General features: G+C 37.4%; 2 protein-coding genes across 5 annotated transcripts in view; one reads left to right on the top strand and one right to left on the bottom strand.

The window, feature by feature from the left end:
• Positions 1-18,320, bottom strand: part of LOC117403331 (kinesin-like protein KIF6) — a 132,704-nt gene extending 114,384 nt beyond the window's left edge. For both annotated transcript variants that reach the window (XM_034005399.3, XM_034005401.3), the window contains exons 1-5: positions 18,122-18,320; positions 16,855-16,964; positions 16,647-16,721; positions 6,145-6,292; positions 5,713-5,822 (exon numbers count right to left, since the gene is read on the bottom strand). In XM_034005399.3, coding sequence (XP_033861290.2) covers positions 5,713-5,822; positions 6,145-6,292; positions 16,647-16,721; positions 16,855-16,964; positions 18,122-18,181 — 503 coding nt within the window. In that variant the 5' untranslated portion in view covers positions 18,182-18,320. The remainder of the gene's footprint in view (positions 1-5,712; positions 5,823-6,144; positions 6,293-16,646; positions 16,722-16,854; positions 16,965-18,121) is intronic.
• A 143-nt stretch (positions 18,321-18,463) lies between these two features.
• LOC117402611 (disheveled-associated activator of morphogenesis 2-like) overlaps positions 18,464-24,223 on the top strand; it is a 119,841-nt gene continuing 114,081 nt past the window's right edge. For 2 of the 3 annotated variants that reach the window (XM_034003941.3, XM_034003940.3), the window contains exons 1-4: positions 18,488-18,674; positions 18,793-18,886; positions 19,214-19,397; positions 20,375-20,700. The gene's annotated coding sequence lies outside the window, so the exon portion shown is untranslated. Of the gene's footprint in view, positions 18,675-18,792; positions 18,887-19,213; positions 19,398-20,374; positions 20,701-24,223 lie in introns of all 3 variants that reach the window. The other variant, XM_059024559.1, reaches the window with a different exon arrangement.

The following is a 24,223-nucleotide window of genomic DNA, read 5'->3' as shown; positions in this document are numbered from 1 at the left end:
GCTTCATTGGAGATACTTGCAGCAGTGCATTTTTACTTCATGATTCAGTACCAAACCTTTTCAGTTAATACGCATAGGCAATTACTGCAGGCTCCTCTGCTTTTTCTTGCCCCAAGGTTCCCTATTGTACTACTACTCGTAGCTACTGTATGTGAAGCATGTACTGGAATATAGTGTAAAGAACCAACACTGGGGTGTCTAGCGTGTGTTATCCATAAGAGTGTAATACAACAAACTGATGAAAAAAAATGCATTAAATGCATCAAAGCAGGTTTTATGCTGGTCCATGGCTATAGATAAAAAGCTAGCTATTTCAAAAGTTGTATGTTTTTCAAGTTAGTCAACACTACACATCAAAAGCAACAAGTCTAGCTAAAAATCTCATTGACGAATACAATAAAATAAAAAAAGCCATAAAATCACCGTCTTGCATTTCAGTAAAAAAAACTATTTCAAATAAGCAATATACTGTATATATACTGTATATATGACTGTAAATAAATAAAAAATTCTGCCCAACCCAGCTCACTCCCTCCATCCTCCTGAAGAAAAGCGCAGCATGTGTTCTGTAGTTAAGATCTCTGTGGCCTGCGAGAGCTGAGAGAGCTGAAAAAGAAAAACTCTGTGGTGACCCACACAGAGCAAACCTGCCAACTGAAATACACATCTGCTGCAGCTAAAATAACCTGGATTAACTGATAATGAGTTCATGAGTATGCACGAAGGGTTCTTTAATTGAAAGGAACTTTATACACCTCAGATTATAAGTTTGGGAATCAAATCATGCTTCTTGGGGTCTAGACGTGGTTGTGTAGTGAAGCCACAGCACCCTGTTTTGAAGAAAAGGCATGGGCAACCTTCCATCGAGGAACAGAACCGCTGTACAGTGTAGTTGCTGAAAAGACCAGTGAAACAAATGGTCAGTAATTGCTTTTTTTATTTTTTATTCTGCTATCCATATTGTATTACTCTCTAGAAATTGACCTGCTTGTTAAAAGGCTTCCAACTTTAAACTCTGTTTCGTTTACTACTAAAACATTTATAAAATCCAGAAACTATAAAAGGAACAAGGCTGTATTGTCTATCTTCTGTTTGTTTTTGTATTGCGTTGCAATCACATGGCGACTCAATGACATTCCGGTCCACTATTGCCTAGCCTTGTATAAAGCCATCCACATCTGCCAGTGATGCAGCAAGTACAGTATGTGAATCAAAACTCATTTCAACATTTAAGACAAAGACTTCTCCTCAAAACGTTGGTAACTGAACTTCTTTAGTTTGTTTTAGTACTTGTTAATTTAGCCTTGTATAGAGTAAATCTGTACAAGATTTTTTGGTTTGTTTTTGTTTATTTTGTTTTGTTTATTTGCCATGCAAATTGCCTTCCTTGTTTATCATGATGCAGTCAGCAAAATTATAAAGGATTTGGTTTTTGAGGCAAAGGTCAATTAAGAGGTGTGCTTTTAAATGAAAACAACCTCCATGATAAGAACAATAACAATGTTTAAATAATAAATTACTTCCTATCTTATCCATGGAGTAAGCTTGCCTCTGCAGATTTTAGCAATAGGTTTTATCCTTTTTGAAAAAATGTCAGTTTAATAATAACCATTATAAACTTTAGTACAAGAGAGCAACCTGGGGGTTTTACTGACATGTGTAACTTTATTCATTTTGAGATAATGAATGGTAAATGCTTTAAAAACGCACTGCGATATTGGGTCTGTTTTTCTAACTTAAGCAAAATATTTGATCTGAACGATCCAGTGGTCAACCGCTTGTTAGTTTTATTTTTTAAACTTTCAACACTAACTAGTCAGCTGCTATCAGCTGCAGAGGAGCTTGGGAGTGCTGCCGCCCCACCTCTCCTCTCCTAAAGTAGTGATGGGGTGGGGGAAAGAGGAGCTGCCAAAATACATTTAAAAAGAAAGAAAGAAACCACTGGCAATATGTGAGCAAAAGATGTACTGTTTTAAATTAAACTAAATTAGATTTGAGGTCAGGGGAGCATAGCACATTTGAGGGAATAAAATCAATAGTTTTATTGAGCAGCGGTTTGTGTCTGAGCTGCTGATGGGAGTGATCTTCCGCCCTGTCTTTTATCTCTGCTAAGCCCAGTTCAAACCAGGTTTCCACTTGTGATGGAGGCCTGTAGCTGTAGGCAACCACAACTTTGCCTGCACTATGTAACTGAGCTTACCCAAGTTTACCATGGTTTGTCATGCACTTTAACCCATTATGCCACTGTCAAGCTACTTTGTAATTTTTTTGAGCATTTTAACTGGCATCTACCTGTTATTTAAATGTTCTCTTTAACTATATTGTTATGATAATGTTCTCTAATTTTGTTAACCGTAAAAATGTCAAGTCTTAATGTAATGCATCAAATTAATGTATTGAGAAATTAATGTATTAAGAAAAATGTATTGATACCTCCATGTCTAGCATGTGTTATCCATAAGAGTGTAATACAACAAAACAAACTCTACCACCAGTACATGAACACAGCAAAACACTGTCAATGCCAATACAAACAACAATAGCTTGCAGATTTCAAGTTTTACCAACAGAAAACTGAGACATTTGTGGAAGAGAAGAATGACACAAGCACTCTTAGAAAAACAATAAGAGATATACATTTTGTAAGATATTACCTCAGCTACATGCCCTTTGTGGGATGTTAGGCAGTTTAGACAGATGGCCCTCAGAAAGCAGAGGCTCTTGAGTGATGAGAAAATCATCCAACTCCACCCTCCAAAAATGCCACACTCATATTTTACTCAGATTCTTAGTAATAATACATGTACCTTCTAGGACCGTGATCGTGTAACCACAATATAAAAGGCACTTTGTTTTGATGACTTACAGGGACATCATGCTTTGCAGTACAGGCGTGAAACACATATCAATGGACAGGGGAGGGACTGAAGTCCAGTTCCTGATAGTTTTTTTTTTTTTTTTTTTTCGTCACTGATGACCCTTTTCCACTGTACAACTGAGCCGCGCCAGGGCCATATCGAGCCCTCACTGTGCGGTTAAGGAGAGCCTGGGTTGTTTTTCCACTGCAGAGCAGAGCCGTGCTACTGACATCACACGCAACGAAAGACAGTTGTTATTAATTATTGTTATTAATTAACTCAGTTTGCTAAAAGATGTGCAAACAAATGGTGTTCAAAAATTAAAATACCAACAGTACTGACGTATCTTGTATTACTATATTTTACTGATTATATCGACTTACTAAAAGGTTTTAAAAATATGATTTGCCAAAGATATCCTGTTTAAGGATAGTTGTTTTTTCTAGTTGTTTTTTGTTTGGGTGCTTAAAAAAAGAAGCTGCGCGAGCGCAATGAGAGCCGTAGTTGTATGCATGGCACAGCTGTACAGTATTTTGTTTGACTATATTTTTGTAAATAAGTTTAGAGTTGTTTTATTTTCCACATTTTTTATTTATATAATAAAGGTTAAGGATGAGAAATTTGGTAGAATTTTGTGTTTTTGAGTGTGTGAGTTAAGTGTACCGTACCCGCGGTTTATAAATATCAAGAAACGAATACATATAAGCATATACTATTTCATGAACTAAATGTATCAGGTATGGTTTTTTTCTTCCTTATTACTGATAAAAATGGAATGAATAACTTATTTTATTTATAAATATTTATTTTGAGAAAATAAATCGAGAGTTGTGTCCATTATTGCTTATAAAGACCTTGAGAATAAACATGTATTATGTCATTGCAATCACTCAGGTGGAACAATGTCTTGTAATTTGCCCAAACATCAATATTTTTCAACAAAACTTTCAGGAAGTATTTTAAGATCCCTCGGGTCATAGAATAATGCATTTTATACATGTATCTCTAAGCAGAATACATAAAAAATATATATATTAAAAAAAAGACGAAATATTGTGTTTAAAAAATAAAATGAAGTTTGTTTGGTTTCTAAAGTACTTTATAATGTTCCCCAGAAACGACACCATTTCCAAGATGCTACAGCCAAAAAACGGCTGGTCCTGGGGGGGCATTCCCACTGAAACATGCTTGGTCCTGAAAGGGTTAAGCTTTTTGACCGTGTTGTTTTGCTTTAGTTTTATTAATGTTAGTTTGTCTGTTACTTTATTATTACCGTTTATTAACATACACTTGCCTATTGTTTTGCTTTTACTTATTCAGTTCATTTCATATGTTGATGCATGTGTGTCACGACAAGTAATACATACCTGTATGTATTTATTTATTTATTGATTCATATTGTGTCTGGTGGCTAACTCAGTTTTAGAGAACACTTCGCTTGCTTCCCGAGGGGTGTTCTCTTAGCTGGAGACTACTGTATAGTAATTAATATTATACACTGAATCATTGGTATCTTTCGTACATGTTCTTTTGAGTGCTATCACAACCCAATATGAACAGAACTAGGCCAAAGAGACAGCTCCCAATCCACCGCAAAACTGCCTTAAAAAGGAAAATAAAAATTGGATCACACTACATAAGAACATAAGTTTACGAACGAGAGGAGGCCATTTGGCCTATCTTGCTCGTTTGGTTGTTAGTAGCTTATTGATCCCAGAACCTCATCAAGCAGCTTCTTGAAGGATCCCAGGGTATCAGCTTCAACAACATTACTGGGGAGTTGGTTCCAGACTCTCACAATTCTCTGTGTAAAAAAAAGTGCCTCCTATTTTCAGTTCTGAATGTCCCTTTATCTAACCTCCATTTGTGACCCCTGGTCCTTGTTTCTTTTTTCAGGTTGAAAAAGTCCCTTGGGTCGACACTGTCAATACCTTTTAGAATTTTGGATGCTTGAATCAGATCGCAGCGTAGTCTTCTTTGTTCAAGACTGAATAGATTCAATTCTTTTAGCCTGTCTGCATATGACATGCCTTTTAAACCCAGAATAATTTTGGTTGCTCTTCTTTGCAGTCTTTCTAGAGCAACAATATCTTTTTTGTAGCGAGGTGACCAGAACTGAACACAATATTCTAGATGAGGTCTTACTAATGCATTGTAAAGTTTTAATATTACTTCCCTTCATTTAAATTCAACACTTTTCACAATATATACAAGCATCTGGTTGGCCTTTTTTTTATAGCTTCCCCACGTTGTCTAGATGAAGACATTTCTGAGTTAACATAAACGCCTAGGTCTTTTTCATAGATTCCTTCTTCAATTTCAGTATCTCCCATATGCTATTTATAATGCATATTTTTTTTGCCTGCATGCGATGCCTTACACTTTTCTCTATTAAATGTCATTTGCCATGTGTCTTCCCAGTTCTGAATGCTGTCTAGATAATTTTGAATGACCTTTGCTGCTGCAACACTGTTTGCCACTCCTATTTTTGTGTAATCTGCAAATTTAACAAGTTTGCTTACTATACCAGAATCCAAGTCATTAATGTAGATTAGGAATAGCAGAGGACCTAATACTGATCCCTGTGGTACACCACTGGTTACCTTGCTCCATTGGCAGTATGAAGCAGAAACCTAAGTGACAAACGTGTCAATTTACGTCCTTCCTTGGTGGGTATTTTAAGGTTCCAAGCTCTAGGAACAAAGAAACCAATACAGCCACCCACACAGCCTACAGGATGAGATTTACTACTTGCAACTAAGTCTAATTACATTTGAGGTTTGTCAGAACTGTGACGTGGTCAATATTTTAAAAAGGGAAAATGGAAGGTTTTGACATTATCAAATGAACTCACTGCAAATCCTCCAGCCTGGCAGCCTCATGTCTTGGATCCAGGAGATCGTACCCACATTCGTTATAGATCTCCAAGTAGGAAATATGGGTTGTGTAGACTTTAGTGCTGTCCTGTTTCAAGAGAAAGAGAAACAAATAAGTTTTATCATTATACCGCAAGAATGTGTCTTCCTGCTTGCCACCTACTTTCTCATGTACCTAGAAGCTCACACATGCCTTAATATAAAAAAAGAAAAAAGTGGTTTATATAAAAAATAATTGTAATAAAAAACATTCCTGAGATAAAGCTTTCAATAGCTCAGCCAATCAGAGACCTGAACATATTTGGCAAAGTTGGCAAATTACCTTCAAGAAAGATAATTTTGATGGCCTGAATGGCCTCCTCTCGTTTGTAGATTTTCTAATGCTCTTATGTTCTAACGGATAGACCCACCTTCTGGAACTGCTGGAAGAGATAGGAGAGTGTGCGGGGGATGATACCTCTGTCGCTGTACCGCTCTGCTCCCCCTGTGATGGTGAAGGTCTTGCCACTGCCCGTCTGCCCATACGCAAAGATAGTGCCATTGTACCCAGACAGGACGCTAAAGACAAAAAACACAGGTCCCACTTAAACAGCAAACTTAGACAACCTTATTGATGGAATGCAGTGTTTGACACCTGAAAATAACCATGAGGTCTAGGTTGACACAGTGGCCTGGATACAGCACAGTGCAAAAGAGAGATTTCACACCTCATTTGACATTAATTTTTAAATAGCTGTACTACCAGCCAATTACAGCTACATGTACTAAAGGTACTTTTTTCCAGTTTATTTAATTATGCTGTACAGCTGTATTATTTAAATACTGCTGTACGGCACATTTGCCAGAGTAAAATACTGTTAACAGTGTGTACTTAAAAAAAAAAAAACTAAAGGTTAAGATGAGAACGCACTAAATCAGGAATACGAAGATAGGACTTTCTGGAATCTCCATTCTCATCATCAGGGTTGTCCAAACATACAGACGTGCTCAAATTTGTTGGTACCCCTCCACAAAAAACGAAGAATGCACAATTTTCTCTGAAATAACTTGAAACTGACAAAAGTAATTGGCATCCGCCATTGTTTATTCCATATTTAATAGAAATCAGACTTTGCTTTTGATTTTTTATTCAACATAATATTGTAAATAAGAAAACAAATGAAAATGGCATGGACAAAAATGATGGGACCGCTAACCTAATATTTTGTTGCACAACCTTTAGAGGCAATCACTGCAATCAAACGTTTTCTGTAGCTCTCAATGAGACTTCTGCACCTGTTAATAGGTAGTTTGGCCCACTCTTCCTGAGCAAACTGCTCCAGCTGTCTCAGGTTTGATGGGTGCCTTCTCCAGACTGCAAGTTTCAGCTCTTTCCATAGATGTTCGATAGGATTCAGATCAGGACTCATAGAAGGCCACTTCAGAATAGTCCAATGTTTTGTTCTTATCCATTCTTGGGTGCTTTTAGCTGTGTGTTTTGGGTCATTATCCTGTTGCAGGACCCATGACCTGCGACTGAGACAGAGCTTTCTGACACTGGGCAGTACGTTTCACTCCAGAATGCCTTGATAGTCTTGAGATTTCATTGTGCCCTGCACAGATTCAAGGCACCCTGTGCCAGGTGCAGCAAAGCAGCCCCAAAACATAACCGAGCCTCCTCCATGTTTCACTGTAGGTATGGTGTTCTTTTCTTTGAAAGCTTCATTTTTTCGTCTGTGAACATAGAGCTGATGTGACTTGCCAAAAAGCTCCAGTTTTGACTCATCTGTTCAAAGGACATTCTCCCAGAAGGATTGTAGCTTGTCAATATGCATTTTAGCAAATTCCAGTCTGGCTTTTTTATGTTTTTCTTTCAAAACTGGAGTCCTCCTGGGTCTTCTTCCATGGAGCCCACTTTCGCTCAAAAAGCGATGGATGGTGCGATCAGAAACTGACGTACCTTCACCTTGGAGTTCAGCTTGTATCTCTTTGGCAGTTATCCTTGGTTCTTTTTCTACCATTCGCACTATCCTTCTGTTCAATCTGGGGTCGATTTTCCTCTTGCGGCCGCGCCCAGGGAGATTGGCTACAGTTCCATGGACCTTAAACTTCTTAATAATATTTGCAACTGTTGTCACAGGAACATCAAGCTGCTTGGAGATGGTCTTGTAGCCTTTACCTTTACCATGCTTGTCTATTATTTTCTTTCTGATCTCCTCAGACAACTCTCTCCTTTGCTTTCTCTGGTCCATGTTCAGTGTGGTGCACACAATGGTACCAAACAGCACAGTGACTACTTTTCTCCATTTAAATAGGCAGAATGACTGATTACAAGATTGGAGACATGTGTGATACTAATTAAAGAAACTAATTAGTTTGAAATATTGCTATAATCCAATTATTTATTATCTTTTCTAAGGGGTACCAACAAATGTGTCCAGGCCATTTTAGAATATCTTTGTAGAATAAGCAATAATTCATCTCTTTTCACAGCTTCTTTGCTTTAGTCTATGACATACCAAAGGCATGCAAGTATACATGATAAAATAGCTTTTAATTTCATCACCTTTCAGGAGGAATGAAGCATTATTTCAATGAGCTGTAAGGGTACCAACAAATTTGAGCACGTCTGTATAACCGCTATACAGGGACTGCAGTGATTCATTACATCTCAGGCCTGTAATTACCTCAATGTTTACACATCCTGTTATTGTGTTTACTGTCTGTATTCCATCATATAAAAAAAAAAAGAACTTGGATAAAGACACTAAATTTTCATTAAGTATTGATACATCCTTTCGTCTCAGCCTTGGGATTTTCTTGTAAAAAGAAAAATGAAATCTAAAACTTCCTGCACATGGTTTCTTCTTTTTCATGGCGTTCGTGTACTCATACCCTAAGCATTCTATTCATTTGGACAGAGTAGAAGTTGGAACGGCAGCATGATTTCATGTGGAAATACTGCTGTGGGCAACAGCGGAACTGCTGTGATGAATGAACAAAATATTTAATTTTTATTGTATTTACAAAATTAAAAAATAAGTGTTTTTGCTAGCTAACAAGAGAAGTTTTGTTCTTTCCGTACTTTATGAACCCTGAACCACAAATCATGTTCAAACCATTGGCAGAATGACCATGGGTACAGTTCATAGACCTGATAGGAATGACTATTGATATCCATGGGTTACCTGATTTGAAACTGATCACATGAAAGCAAGGTGGTGTAGATGGGTGATTACATCTGAGGACTGTGAAACAAGAGGCCTTGGGGGCTATAAAATCACTTCAAAGGGACTGAGCAAAACTACTGTATGTCAAGTTTAAGCAACAAATGAAAATACATACAGCTATGGCCAAAAGTTTTGCATCAATTTTAAGATTGAGACGTAATAAAAAAAAAAAAGTTTTAAAAGTAGTATATTAACATAATTTAGATATTTTATTTAACATCGTGTAATCAAAGAAATTACAAAATGGTATTGCAAAAGTCTACCGGAAGCCATATTAGTAGTACAGTATTTTTGTATCACATTTTGAAATTTATTTTTTTAAGTACTGCATATGGAAACTACAAAGCAGTATGTAATTATACAGTAATCCGTCGCGTATCCGCCCATCATATCTGCCCTAACCATTTATCTGCCATGACCAACCTCTTCAGCAATGTTAGTTTATTATTGAACAGAAAAGATTAGTTCAGATATTGTAAATCCTACTGAAGTTTTCATACACTGTGTTGTATGTGCTCCGTGCGCTGCCATTACTGGTAGTTTCACATGAGCTGTTCATTAAATAAATTCTGTTCCCCTGCAGGGTGTATCAACTTCAACCTCCATCTCGATCTGTCTGTCACTCAGCAGCGAATGCACGCACCCACATGGCTACTCTGTTACAAGCATTAATACCTGTATCTTTCTAAACAAGGGATTTAGGGGAGCTCCCTAATAAAAGCTGAATCTCAAAACAATAATTGTGTGAATATAGTTATTGTTACAGCTGGGTATAATGGTATTTAAAACAGGATTAATTTATCCCACTTTTTACAAATCTGCCCTTACTCTGGTCCCACCGCAGTCGGATACGCGACAGATTACTGTATATGTTAGCGTAACATTATTCAACAAGTTTCATTCAAAATGAGTTAATTCTATTGGGTGATGCAAAACATTTGGCTATAGCTGTATAGCCCTCAGTTTCTGTTCATTGCTCAAAGTAGTTTTGTAAGGCTGTTGCCTCTGGCAGACAGACAGACAGATTGAGGATCACAGACAGATCTAAACTTTGCTGACAAACTGCCAGGGCTGAACTTTCTTGAAAACTTTGCAGTCATTCGTTAAAAAAAATAAATAAATAATAACAACAACCCATAAATCAGACAGGAATCAAGTATCATTTTAATTGAAAACAAACTTTTTTTTATTATTTACAGAACGAGGATGGTTGTGATTAGTGTTTAGATGAGGCAGTGAGCTGACACTAGATTGTACCGATTTCACATGTCAGGACTGTCACTCAAGCTTGGGTTTTCCTCAAACTTCTTCCTGTTTACAGCTCCCTGTTCCTGGATACTGGTACACCACTGCAGGGCAGTTGGCAGCTCAAGTCTGCGTTTCATATATTTTTCTGCTAATGACACATAATAACCATGGACGATGTTAATACTAGGAAATGTTAGACTTGGAGAAGGCCAAATGCCAATTGTACTGTATTATTTGTATATATTTACAGTAAATGTCAAGAGCATTCTTCAGCCCAGTTTTAGTTACAACTGGGTGGATGCGTCAATATTATTTATTTTATTCCACAAAGCAACTGGCAAGCTTATTACACTAATTCAAGGTCTGGAAAAAGGGGACTTACATTTATGATGACGCCTTTTGGGATAAGACAATAATTTAAAATGAATACATTGCGCAAGCCAGGGGCCTTGTGAACATCCACATATATTGTTCTCTATACCGACAATTCAGGTTCTGTTTGGTTTTTACGAATTAAAGAGAAAGTGGAGAGCAACCTGACTGCAGCATGGTAGAATTAATCTTTTGGAAGACCGTCTGTAATGGTTTGGGCAGGCATGAGCATTGGTGGGCAGTCATACAAAAGTCGCTTTTATGGATGAAACTAAGGATGAGAGGATAAGCGCATGGCTCACATTGCAATCACAATTTTATGGACAGTACTGTACCAGCTTTCACCTTCGTGGCCATAACATTTTAGAGAGGTAAATAATCTGTATAAAACCTATTATGATTGTATCAAATCTTAGCCAATGCATTCTGTTATTATGAGTGTTTTTCTATTCGGTTTCAGGTTTACAAGCAGACTGTCACGGCTGACACGAACATTGATAAAAGTTTGTTCATGTATACAAGGCATGGGCAGATTGCCGGTAGAGCAGTAAAGGCCTTGCATGAAAAGTATCCAGATAAACCAAAGCCAAGTAAAAGGTGTTTCACACAACACTGTGTTTGGCCATGACTATCTGCATGTAATCCTGAAACACATCAAAAAAGTCATGGGGGTGTATTTAATTGACTTAAACCATGTCAGATCTTATTACTGTCCCACTTGAATCATCCAAAAAGGTTAATAACTCTAAAAGTTTCAATTCAAATTTTCCTCAGCAACACAGTGTGACTGTACACAGGGAACGTCTGAAATAATGTCAGACAATATTTCAACATCAGATTGTTCAGAAACTGACAGGGAGATGGAATTTGTGGCCGAATTCGACTTTTCGACTCAACGGTATGTAGATGACTGTGCATGTGAAAAAATGCAATATTTATTTTTTGAGGTCGGATCATCCTCAAAGACCTCATTCCGAAAGGAAATACATCATTTCTGAATCTCATTTGCTATTTTATTTGAAATGTGTCCATTCTGCAAACATTCCGAATCAGCTGGAGCTCTATCTAAGACTTTAGGGATGTATATTGAAATAACACAGTGCTGCTATAATTGTGGGTGGATCCCTTCATTAGCTGGAAATAAGAACAACTCCATCCTGGTTTTCTTTTGCCCACAACCACTTACACAGCACAGAGGTTTTCTTTTTTTTATTGAATGCAACATTAGTCATAAAAAATGAAATCGGTGGATAGCCAATAAACACCAGAAAAAACTGTGGAAATGGTTCATCAATTCACGTTGACTTTACCGTTTTCCCATTAAAAAATAAAACCTACTACAAAAATAATAATAAATACATGTCCCAGTGCTGCTTCTGTCCCGCCTTCCTGACTTGTATCTATCATTGATTCGTTCTGAATACTTTAAACCCGCCCCAACTACTGAGTGACAGTACATTCCTACATTTCTATTGGAGACTCTGCTTGCGAGACTTAAAACGAGATTACAATCAGGAATGGAGGCTTGTTAGCGGGATTTTGAAGCTGTATTACTGTTAAGATAAGGAGGATTTAAAACAGAATTGTGGCAAAATGTACAAATAACCCCAGAAGAATGTGCCCGTGACCATAGGGATTTCATTGTGGAAGACAGCAAAGGAAAGAAGGTACAACTTAAGTGTGCAAGTACTGTCGAGTTACTACTATTTTGACAGAAAAAAAAAAGCTCTCAAGCATTTTGGAAAGTAACTCATTTCATACAGTATATCAAAAACGAAAGCCCCGAAAAAAAACGATTTACATAAAATTTGAAAATAGCTAAAAATAAGCATCGAAAAATACAATTAATAAAAACCGAAAAACAGAAGCCCTAATCCTAATACATCAAAATACAACATGCAAAGGAAACATGTACAATGTGAAAGATGTCTACTACACAAAACGAAAGCAGGTACAAGTTCCTTCCTTATGGAAAATTAGATGGACCATGTTTGTCACACAGAGTAGTGTGTTTCCACACCAAGGTAATATAGCTTATACAACGCTTCATTGGCCATGCACCGGTACGTTTCAGAGTACATGTGAGGGTACATGAGGAAGTCATGTTTTTTGGCTCAAAAGAGATGCTCGAAAACAGTGATTTTGGACACAGCAGTGTGGCATTATGCAGATGTTTGGGCGCATACGGATTATTATACAATGACCAAATACATTCGGAACAGCAAGGTGGGATAGTTTGTTTTATTTTTCATGTACTGCGGATGTACCCTTTAAGTGTAGATAATCAACATAGATGTGGAATGATGTTTTGATGGTAATAAGGGAGTGCCCCCTGATCATGTAAACTACTGGAATGACTCAATAGCCACACATTTTATCTAAAGTCCTAAATATACCAAAAAGTACAAGATGAGTGATCCCAATGGCAGCCTTTTAAACCAACTTCATGTCCAGCGAGACACTGGAGATCTAACTGGCTGAATGAGTTGGGTCTGGTCTGTCACTGACTCATTAGCCTCAGACTATTAAAAACCCTGGTGCTAGAAAGAGACAGGAGTGGCTCACAATCTGTCTGAAGCACTACCCAGTCACACAATACACTCTTGATTCTCAGCAAATCTTAGAAGCTAAACAGAGGTATGCCTGGTCAGTATTGGATTACAATTCTTTTTTTTGGTTATAGAACCCTTTGTTCTGATTAAACATACACTCTTTGTCATAAATTATTGACTGCATCACAATCTCGGGGTATGTGTCTGTCTGTCACATTTCTATTTGTACATTATTTGGTGAGCACTTATCTAATTATGATAAAACTTGAAAAGGACATTCTTTAGCACAAGTTATGGAGAGCATCAGTGCTGGTGTATGGAGCATCTGTCCGTGTGTATGTCTGCATGTCAAATGTTCATTTTTCCATGTGCACACAGTAGATATAGGTCAAGGTGATCTGCTTTTTCAAGTACCGATAGCTGTAATTTGGTATTCATCCTTAGTGTGGGATGAATGTCTCTACATGTTACTAAGTGGAGGAAGCGCTTAACGAGGGAAGCAGGTATTTAGATGACAGTTCAGCGGACCAGAGGAAATTCCTCACTGCAAATTCCTAATCTTCGCCATCCAATTTATCAGCAGATAAATAACTCCCATTAATGGTCTGACTTTCCGAGGTCCCGTCACACTCAGAGGGGGGTTTCTATGGCTCCTAGCAAAATCTAGTTGCAGTCCGAATGCCAGACACCTTAATTAGCTTTGCTTGTGATTAACTCAGCAATGTTTCCACTGCGAACACTGTAAATTAAATGCGTCAGTCTGCATGGCAAATGGAGCTACCCCCCACCCCCATGCATCCCAGTTATCAAACACATTCACAGACTCAATTATGTTTATTTTCAGCTCATTTGTGGGGGCTGGAGTCTGGAAAAATCATTTGATGGGGGAAGAGACCTTTTCCCTTCCGCACGAAAGGCATTTTTTATGTTTATTTGTTACACATGGAGTGGAATATTTAGCTCAACAACATACCGAGACCATTCGTCATAGCGTGGAAGTGTGGAACTGATAATAGCCTGACATGATAATTTACAAACAAAATGCTGAATTAGACAACTAAAAACAGCCACACTAAACATCATGCACTTGCCAACCCAGCTGGAAGTGCTTGAATCATACACACATATTGTTCCCTGCCTTTCAAAACATATCTGTTTTATACCATTCTCAGAATGGGCTTCTGATACATGCTCCACTATCACCAACCCCCCACCAACCAGCACCTAGATCTTTAGATTTAGAAGTGAAGATGGAAACATGCAAAAGAAAAAAGATGTTCTGTTAGTGATTAAACATCTAATATATGTATTGAGCCCATAACAGAGAATTGTGAGGGTCTAGAACCAACACCAGGGGTCACAAATGGAAATTAGATAAAGGGACATTCAGAACAGAAAATAGGAGGCACTTTTTTACACAGAGAATTGTGAGGGTCTGGAATCAACTCCCCAGTAATGTTGTTGAAGCTGACACCCTGGGATCCTTCAAGAAGCTGCTTGATGAGATTCTGGGATCAATAAGCTACTAACAACCAAACGAGCAAGATGGGCCGAATGGCCTCCTCTCATTTGTAAACTTTCTTATGTTCTTATAAGAGTTTAGCACTGTAAATTTGCACTGGAATTTTGTAGTTTTCACATGCTTTCCCCGTGGCTACCATACTATAGTTTACAATGTTTTTTAATGTTATCATAACTCTTTACAATGCTCTTTACTCCACTGTGCTATGTATTAAGGGAATGCATAATCAGTGTGTAGTCTTTTGTTTTCTGTTTGTAGCCAAAACGGTTGGACAGCTCTCATAACATATTGTACGACTATAAGGGTCCTCTGTGTTTGTGTGTGTGTGTACTGGTTTATAAATGTGAAAAAGACTTACCTCTCACTTCAAAGGGAGTCTTTATAAATGTTAGAAATCTAATTTTAAACTCTTTCCCCAGGGTTAGCACATCATAAATATGTTAGTCTGCGGTCACATCACAGTAGCAGGAGAAATGCAAAGTTACAGTTCACGTGTACGGCAAACAACGATCCCTCATATCTACAAACAAGCACAGTCCACATCACAGAGATCAAATGCACGGCACTTCGGGATCTGACGGAGAGACTCAGGCTTTGAAGTCCGCTTTAATATAAATGTGCGCTCGTTTTACTCTGGAAGTACATAGAGCTTCTTCCTGGCAACCTCTCACTGGGTTAATAACAGGCTTGGTATTATCCAAAAGGGTGGGGCCTTGTATATTTCATGGAAAATCAATGAGTAATGCATTTTTCAAGAGCTTTGCTAAATTAAGCACAAAAATTGCATGTTTTTGCTTCGCTTTTTCATAAGAAAGATAGATGTCAGGGTGCCAGTTTGAAAAGCCATGCCAGAGCTAGGATACCATTTCAGAATATTGCTTTTTTACATGTGCAATATCCTCTTGCTGTTTTTGCTTTGATCATACCACACTTATAAAGCTGAATTTCTGAAATGAGTTTTTTTTTAGGTGTTTTTTTTTAGAAATGACCACTAGGGGCGTGCAATTTTAATTTCTACCCCATCTGTAACTGAGGCAATGAGTTGTGACTAAAAACTGTGGGGATCTTAATGTACTTCATGGGGATCTTAATATACTTCGCCTTTCATCTTGTTCTTTCACGAAAGTTACTGAGAAGAAATTATTTTAGTGTTCTGTTTCTTAATTGTTGCTCCAGTTAATGTGCTGGATAGTTACCATAGATTCAATAGGAAAGCAGACCAAAAAGAGGGCAGCACCTATTTAAAATCTGCATGGGGTATTGCGACAGAGATCGAATGATTCTTGGTGTTAGATCTCCTTCCCGACCTGTGAGGGTGCTGAGTAAAGGGAACAGAGTACTCTGGACTGGACTGCCCGACAGCTAATTTCCAAGGTTAGACGGAAGTTGGCCATCTAGAAAGGGGACTGAGCTACGGTACACTAAATCCCAGAAGGTTAACGGATGTGGCATCTGCGTATTGGAGGAGCGGGTGCGCTCATTAACCAAGGGATCATGGTTGACGGTATATTAAGGGGACGTAGTGAGGTGATCTGTTCCTTTGTGAATGGTTAAACATTGAACAACATTGAACCAAAAGGAGAAACCTGTGCTGTTAATCGTGAGTGTTTTTGGACTTGTGTTTGTGTTACGTGTGGGTGAATAAGGGACTGTTTATTATTTGGGAACCAACCGTGGATTTAAACAGAGCAATATATGCCGCTGTGTTGCCTGTTAACATCGTTTATTATATATTGTTGTTACGGCATCAGGCAATTCGATTACAAACCATTAAACAACATTTCACCTTATGTACAGTAAACCAGTAATTGACATATATCCCAAAATTAGGACCAAAATGCCCCGAGGTGATAACTTTTTCATTCTTTATTTATTTTTAGTACTGTACTATTCACTTGCTGTCATTTACTTGCTTGCTCACAACATTTAAAATGTAACTAGCCAGTGCATTTTAACACAAACAGCAGCTGACTACAGCAGCTTCTAAAAACCCAACAAGGAAAACATACCTGTCAGCCACTGGCTTTGCAATATTTTCAAAGACATCCTCCTGTTTGGCTCCTTGATCAAAGACCTTCTGAAACCTGTCAAAGCCAGGAATGAGATACTCAACACTCATTGGTCAGCACTTTAGGAGCATAAAATTCATAATAGATTACGTTTGTAATACTGCAGAGAGCCCAAATTGGGTCTACGGAACACTGGCCAGATACTCACTTGAATCTGTAGGTCTCTTTCTTGTTATTGACAAAGCCGTCCGCTAAGTCGTGAGGGATGAGGAACTCCAAGTTAGTGCTGCCATGCTCCTCATCGTCCACTGAGAACACCTGACAACAAAAGTAAAACCAGGGCTACAGAAGCGTGTGAACACGAAGACAACTAGCTGCTAGACAAAAGGGTCATGACAGCATAGTACAAAAGCTGTAACAACATTCATAACCAACGCAGTAGGCTTTCCCTACAGGACACTTGGACAATTCTGTAAAACATTAATGTTTGTAAGCAAGACATTTTCACATTTATTAAACATCCACAAAACACACATGCCAGAAAATTACCATAATTGCTACATTGAGTTTATATACAGAGTGTGTAGATTTTATATACGCAAACATTTGCTGCCATAGTGGTTGATTGATTGTATTTTATATTTAAATCTGGAATAAGTACATATTTTAATGACAACATTATAGATGGAAAGTTTGCTACCTGGTCCTTAAACCCCCTTTTTGTTGTACTTCAAACCTACAGCAAAGGTGCCAGGATGCATCATATATAGCGTGCATTCAGAAAATATGTCTATCCTGATTTAACATAAAAATATGAACCAAACTTCAGTATTCTCCGTGCTGTATAATTTGGACCACAGTAATAATGTTCATCAAGCTAATAAGAGACACACAACTTCATATAATAGATAGATTGTTAGATCTCAATAAATGATACAGATTTGCACTGTAGTCATTACAAACAAGGTGCCAGTGTAGTGGCAATGGAATATGTAGCCTAACTTCTAGGTCACCAATTCAGAGTTTGCAGTAATCAAAAGTAATTTCACTCAGTCAGGTGACAGTAAAACTAATGCAAATTTAAAATTTAATTAAACTGCAATGTAACAACACACCACAGCGATCTACAGTTTTATCGCCGTTTATAGTGTGGCCGGGTTAACACATTAACATTAATCCAGAGTTTAGCTGTAACAAAATCTAGTGAGGGCCTGTTAAACGATTTGACTGCCGCCGACTACTGCTGGGGAGAATTGAGCTACCGGTAATTTAACAACGAGTCACGACGTTATGAAACAACTGTAGATAATCTCTGTTTGATAAAAGTAGTATTTACCGATGCACACACATCCGTACCAGCGTTGGACCTAAAACTAAAGGAGCGCTGCGGGTTAGCCGCCTGTGTTTGTGCTTGACATCAACAACATTGTACTGTTCTCGCTTTGTTGATACTACACTGCACATAGCCTACTCACCCCAGCAATTTTCTTTGTAGGTTTGATTCGCGCAAAAATCTGAATAGTTTGCTTAACCATGTCCTTATTTTAAATGGATATATGTGTAACTTTATTTTGTGTTCCACAGATGCCTGTTTTCGATGCGCTGTTGCTCTGGGGGGTTCTTTCTCTAACTTTCCCTCTCCAAACCCGTGTTTCCAGTAGTTGCCAAGTGAACCTGCGACGCTCTATCCCGAAGTAGCACCGCGCTCCCTGATTGGCCCAGGGACAGACCGTTGAATGGGCAAGATGTACTGAGTACTCGGATTGGTCTCCAGGTAAACGTTTTGGGATCCAGGGGAGTGTGTAAGCAGATGGCAGTTTAGCTTTCTGCTTTTGCACCAGTTGCAGCAAACAAAGAAGAAATTGCAGTGACCGTCTACGTTTTATATTATTACTAGGTATAAGATTAGGTAGTTTATGTAAGGAATTTCTTTAAATAAAATAACTATTTTGGAAGCTAATTGGTAACACAATACGTGCAGTATGCAGTACTATTCAGTGCACTGCCTAACAGTGTCTTTTAATTAAAGTAAGTAACGCTGTAGTATATTTTTGTACACGGGATTGTTACTTCATATCTCCTACACCCTCCAATGTTTTAACTTTGATCCTTTTGAATCCAATGTTTATCTTCACTTTTGTTACAGGATAGGACCCCACATAGTTTCCTATGAGCACCAGCAGGTGTCCTACAACCTGATACACAGGAAGTGAAGTTATTTTTTAGAGGAGACAGTAACAGTAAGTCTCATTATGATGCTGTTACGCATTGTTCGGTTATGCTAATAAAAAAAGTAAAAATTATAGAAATGGCTAGGATGTCAGGGGGAAAGTTTTTATTGACATTTGAAACACGACAAATACATATTTTGTGATGTAACCCTGCTGAAAATTCAAACAAGAGCACGAAACAAGTATTTACTGGTTTCTTATTATTGGGTGCCCAGCAGGTATACAAAATAGATACATTTTAAAATTGTACAGAACAAACAGTTGATTTCAGAACTTTAAAGTAAAGGGTTTTTTAATTTTTTAATTTTAATTTTTTTATTTTTTTTGCTAAACCAGCTCCTCAACCAGCACCAGGTCTCCTGAACAGCGTGACCAACTGAAGACCAGCAAACCAAGTTTATGAACAGGTCGCAGCATTTTTCACATCAGCCACTAGGGGGAGTTAATACATGTGCAAGGGTTTGTTTTAAAAAGCAAACCTGTTTGTGTCTCTTGGAATCTACCTATTTCACTAGTTAATGTAAGTTGGGTCTTACAGAAACAAGAAAAACTGGTACTGTTACTTCACTTAACAATAACAATGACTGATAAATGTGCACTGTATTGTTGAATTCCAAGGAACAAAACATCAATTCATGAAACTGGAACCCCACTTTATTCATGGACTATTGATTTTAGCTAATTGATAATTGCACAATGTACTGAACTAGACAAGTAACAGATTTACTGTTTGTCCTGTTTCGTCTCTGAAATTGAGTTTATGGAAAACTGCAAAAAAATTAAAAAATGGACAAGAGACTTATTGCGGACCCTGGAGTAAAAAGCTTTGAAAATCCCTGTCGTCTTTTTTTTATTTAAAAAAAAAAATTATCTTCAATGGAAATGTTGAGCTTTCCCTTTGAACTGTGTTCATGTTGACTTTGTTGATTGGTGGTCCATGAAAATAATAGAATGACCAAACTCACACATACCCAAAGATTGCATATGAATTATGGTGCTGCTATCCTTATTGCAGCTCCGAAACAAAATGTACACAATAACAAAACAAACGACTGTGATCAATAGAACTGATGGTTTGGGATCCAGGTTAGGAATCAGAAAAAATGTATTTTTGTTCTGTTGATTGTTATGGTGCTTGTAAAGGAGCTATATTATCTGTGACATATCTGTAGTTCTTTTTATATACATCAATTGATTCTGGCTTATAAGCGCCATGCCATGCCTGTTGCAAGCTGGAGAAATTAAAAGGCACCCAAAATAACAGCTTCAGCAGCCCTGGTATTTCTATATAGTGTGTGTGTGTGTATATATATATATATATATATATATATATATATATATATATATATATATATATATATATATATACAGGGTGGGCTTAAGTTGACTACAAATCTCAGGAATCTGTGTGCCCTGGAAAGTTTCAACCCTGGTCTCTGACTCTCTCCCTCTCTCTCTCTTGCTTGCTCACTGTGTGCCATAAATATCTACTGCCAGCACTTCTTGCTGACTTGCTGATGTCATCAGACGACAGAGAGAGCTGTGCTGGGAGACTGAAGCACTCAGCAGTTGGGCACTGCACAGAGAGGAGCACGCAGAATACACAGCTCCGGATTACTGCAGGACTGTCCAATGGAATCCAGTACTGGGGACACTGTCTAATTTGTGGAAATAAACTGTCTGCCTGTCTCTGCTGACCAGTATACTATAGTTTTCACAGACCTGGGAGTCACTGCCTGCGTTTACAGGGCTGAATTCAGACAGAGGTGGTGGGGGGTTCAGGAGAAAAGAAGCAATAACTCCTCAAGACGTCTGGTTTTAAGGTATCTGATTTGTATGTTTCATATGCTGGGCCAAAAAACACGCAGATACAGAGAGAAAGAAAAGCATGTTACTTACTGAGTACGATGTGGGCATGTCTCTTACCATACTATTATACAGCTTACAGTGTTTTTTTTCTAGAAATAATGTCGGCATTGATTATGTAGAAAGCTCATGAACTAAATATTGTCACTAACTAATTGATCTATTATTTAACTAAAGGAAGAGGTATTTTGGTGCTATTCATGTTCATTTTGGTGCTTTATGTTTTCATTAGAGCTTTAAGCAGAGTTGTTTTAACCTCAACTGATGAAGCACATTAAAGGAACTAAGGGAAATATATTAAAAATGTTAGTGTATTAGCATGCAGTATATAGCAACTATTAGTACCTTATATGGGGACATAATTATCCTATCACCGTATGACTTTTTTACAATAGAATGTACACAACGAGTAATATACTTTTTTATATATTATATTGACCTGCTTTTTTAATACAATATGCTATAACTAACTGTAAGCACTTAAGTAATACTCTCTCAAAATAAAGTATGCTATATTTTTGCAGCTTGTGTTTTAACCTTAAAAAATGATTTTCCAAAATCCTTTTCACTGTTGCAAAAAGGTTTCTGAAGTGAAGTGAAAGGGAAACTGGATGTGTGCCAAGTAATTGGAAGAAGGGCAAGCCTGTGAACCTGAGCACAAGTTCTTTAGACATTGTATTGGGATGTTTCTCCAATAAGCCTAACTCAGATGTTGCTCAGGTCACATAAAATCAAATATTTTGTTCTTCTTTGGAGGAAATTGTATTGAGTTTGTTTGCTGTTATTCATCACTTGCTTGAGGGTCAGAAGAAGCAGTTCTATTCCATTTGTGACCCGATTTGGCAGTTTCAGACATGTGTTAATATTAATCTTAACCTTTTACATTGCACTCTCCAAAATGACTAAATATCCACTCTCATCACATCCATCATTGCTAACAGCATTCTCTAGGTCTTTGTTGGTATAATAGACCCTCAAATAGGCTGTTGTCCATCAGAATGTGGTGCCAGCACTTTTCTATTCCTGTTGCCTGGAGTGGCTTACAGTCTTTGTGTGCATTAATTAAAACATTGCAGCTGAGAAAGTACCTTGTCACAATTTGTCCTTTTCAAGAATTGTAAAAAAACTTGTAAAAAGCTCAGACAACTGTTCCTTCATGATCATTTGCATTTTGTTTTTTTCAAATAATTTCATATTTACTTTTTGAAATCCACACATGGCAAATATGAATCCTGTATTTGCAGTCATGATGGATTATTTCGACAGTTTTGGTAAATTCTTTGGGTTCAGTTTTAAATGAAAATGGTTTGTTTACAGGAAGCGTTCATTTAAAACAAGACTGAAAGTTGAATCATTTTGCATTCTTTGGTTTTACAAATGCATTATATGCATACCAGCAATGTAATGTCAGTGATATCAAAGTGTAACGACAATGTAATTACAGGACATTGCCACTTCATCAGGAAGGGCTGCACTGCATTGGTTGATGCAGTACAGCCCCATTCAGTATTTGGTTTATTGTGCAAGTGTAATGAATCTTTTCAGATGTCACAATCCTCTGCAGCCATCAGCTTCCCCAATCAGTCACCACTCGCACCAGATCTAACCAGTCAGAAGCTAACTACTGCGATAACTTTAATATCAATATCAATTTATATAACTTTCAAGCACCTATTCTTTCATTCTTTTTTCTTTTTTTTTTAATCTTTTTTTTAGGGGTGGGTTTTTAAGCCTGCTGGAGTCCACTAAAATAATCACAATGTTTTTCCAGATTGTCTGCCCCCTTGAGGCTAGAATGTATCTGTGTATCTGTCTGTGGCAAGCAGTTAGCATGGTGGATCTATAAAATGGGTTGCTTTCAATAACTCGCAGTTTATATATATATATATATATATATATATATATTTCCAAAATGTTTTCTTAAGATTCCCCAAGGATTGGATTTAATTCCTCAAAGGTGACAACACACAAACGTCTCTGAACTCTAAATGTGGCATTTATATTGTTCCAAAATGATTAAACACACATCTGAAGAAAGGCGCAGTTTAATCCGTGACACACAATTAAGATGTAGCCACAATTGCATGACTTTTTTTGTAAGAGAAAAATATTTTCATTATGTTATATGGGCTAAATTCTCCAAATCGTCATTAGCGCAATATTTTCAGAAAGGTTCTCACCCAATAAAGTAAAGGTTTACACCCAATAAAGTAACCAAACCAGAAATAAACAACCTTTAATGTAGGGTCTTGTAAGTAGTCTTAAATGGTTTCTTACTCATTTTACAATTGTAACAGCTTTTTTTTATTTTTTTATTTTTTTGTTAGTTAGTTTTTTTTTTTTTTTTTACTGACTTCACCAGCACTGCTTTATTATCATTGTTATTTCAATAGCACTATTCAATGAAACTTCTAGATATAGGAGAACATGCCTTGAACACAATTCTGCAATAGCAAATATGCAAACTCACATATAGTCATAGACCAGTATTTTCACATAGTGGTATTTCAAAGAGCGTGGCTGACTTTTATAGTAGCTATTATACTGCACTAGTGATACATAACACAACTTTAACCCATTCTGTGCTTGGGATGTGCACAAAACTGGAGCATGAGTTCTGTAACATACCAAGAAGCTATAAAAAAAGCCAACAAAATGCTTAGATATATAGTGAAAAGTGTTGAATTTAAATCAAGGGAAGTAATGTGAATATTGTGTTCAGTTCTGGTCACCTCGCTACAAAAAGGATATTGCTGCTCTAGAAAGAGTGCAAAGAAGAGCAACCAGAATTATTCTGGCATGTCATATGCAGACAGGCTAAAATAATTGAATCTATTCAGTCTTGAACAAAGAAGACTATGTGGCGATCTAATTCAAGCATTCAAAATTCTAAAAGATATTGACAATGTTGACCCAAGGGACTTTTTCGACCTGAAAAAAGAAACAAGGACCAGGGGTCACAAATGGAAATTAGATAAAGGGGCATTCAGAACAGAAAATAGAAGGCACATTTTTTACACAGAGAATTGTGAGAGTCTGGAACCAACTCCCCAGTAATGTTGTTGAAGCTGACACCCTGGGATCCTTCAAGAAGCTTCTTGATGAGATTCTGGGATCAATAAGCTACTAACAACCAAACGAGCAAGGTGTTAAACATGTACATGTATATACTATCTGAATCATTTAAAAAAAAACGGTCAGAGATACTGCAGTTACTGCATTACAATATTATAAATTACTATTACTGATAGTCATATTAGTAGACATTCACACATCACCGTCAAGGCGTGTTATAATCATCCCACTGCTTCGTTCAGATTAATGTGAAAACTGACCTCTCTGTGGTTCCTTGGCTGCACCATGCAGACAACGACATTGCCTCTTCATTAGCAGAAGATTCAACGTACTTGTTGTAAGCAATCTGCTGAAGCTGGTTCAGACTTGCTGCTGTAACCAGATGCGCATATCTGGTGCGTGTAA

Source organism: Acipenser ruthenus, chromosome 5 (assembly GCF_902713425.1).
Source record: "Acipenser ruthenus chromosome 5, fAciRut3.2 maternal haplotype, whole genome shotgun sequence".
In the NCBI taxonomy this organism is placed as follows: domain Eukaryota; kingdom Metazoa; phylum Chordata; class Actinopteri; order Acipenseriformes; family Acipenseridae; genus Acipenser; species Acipenser ruthenus.
This window is presented reverse-complemented; position numbering and strand designations above follow the sequence as displayed.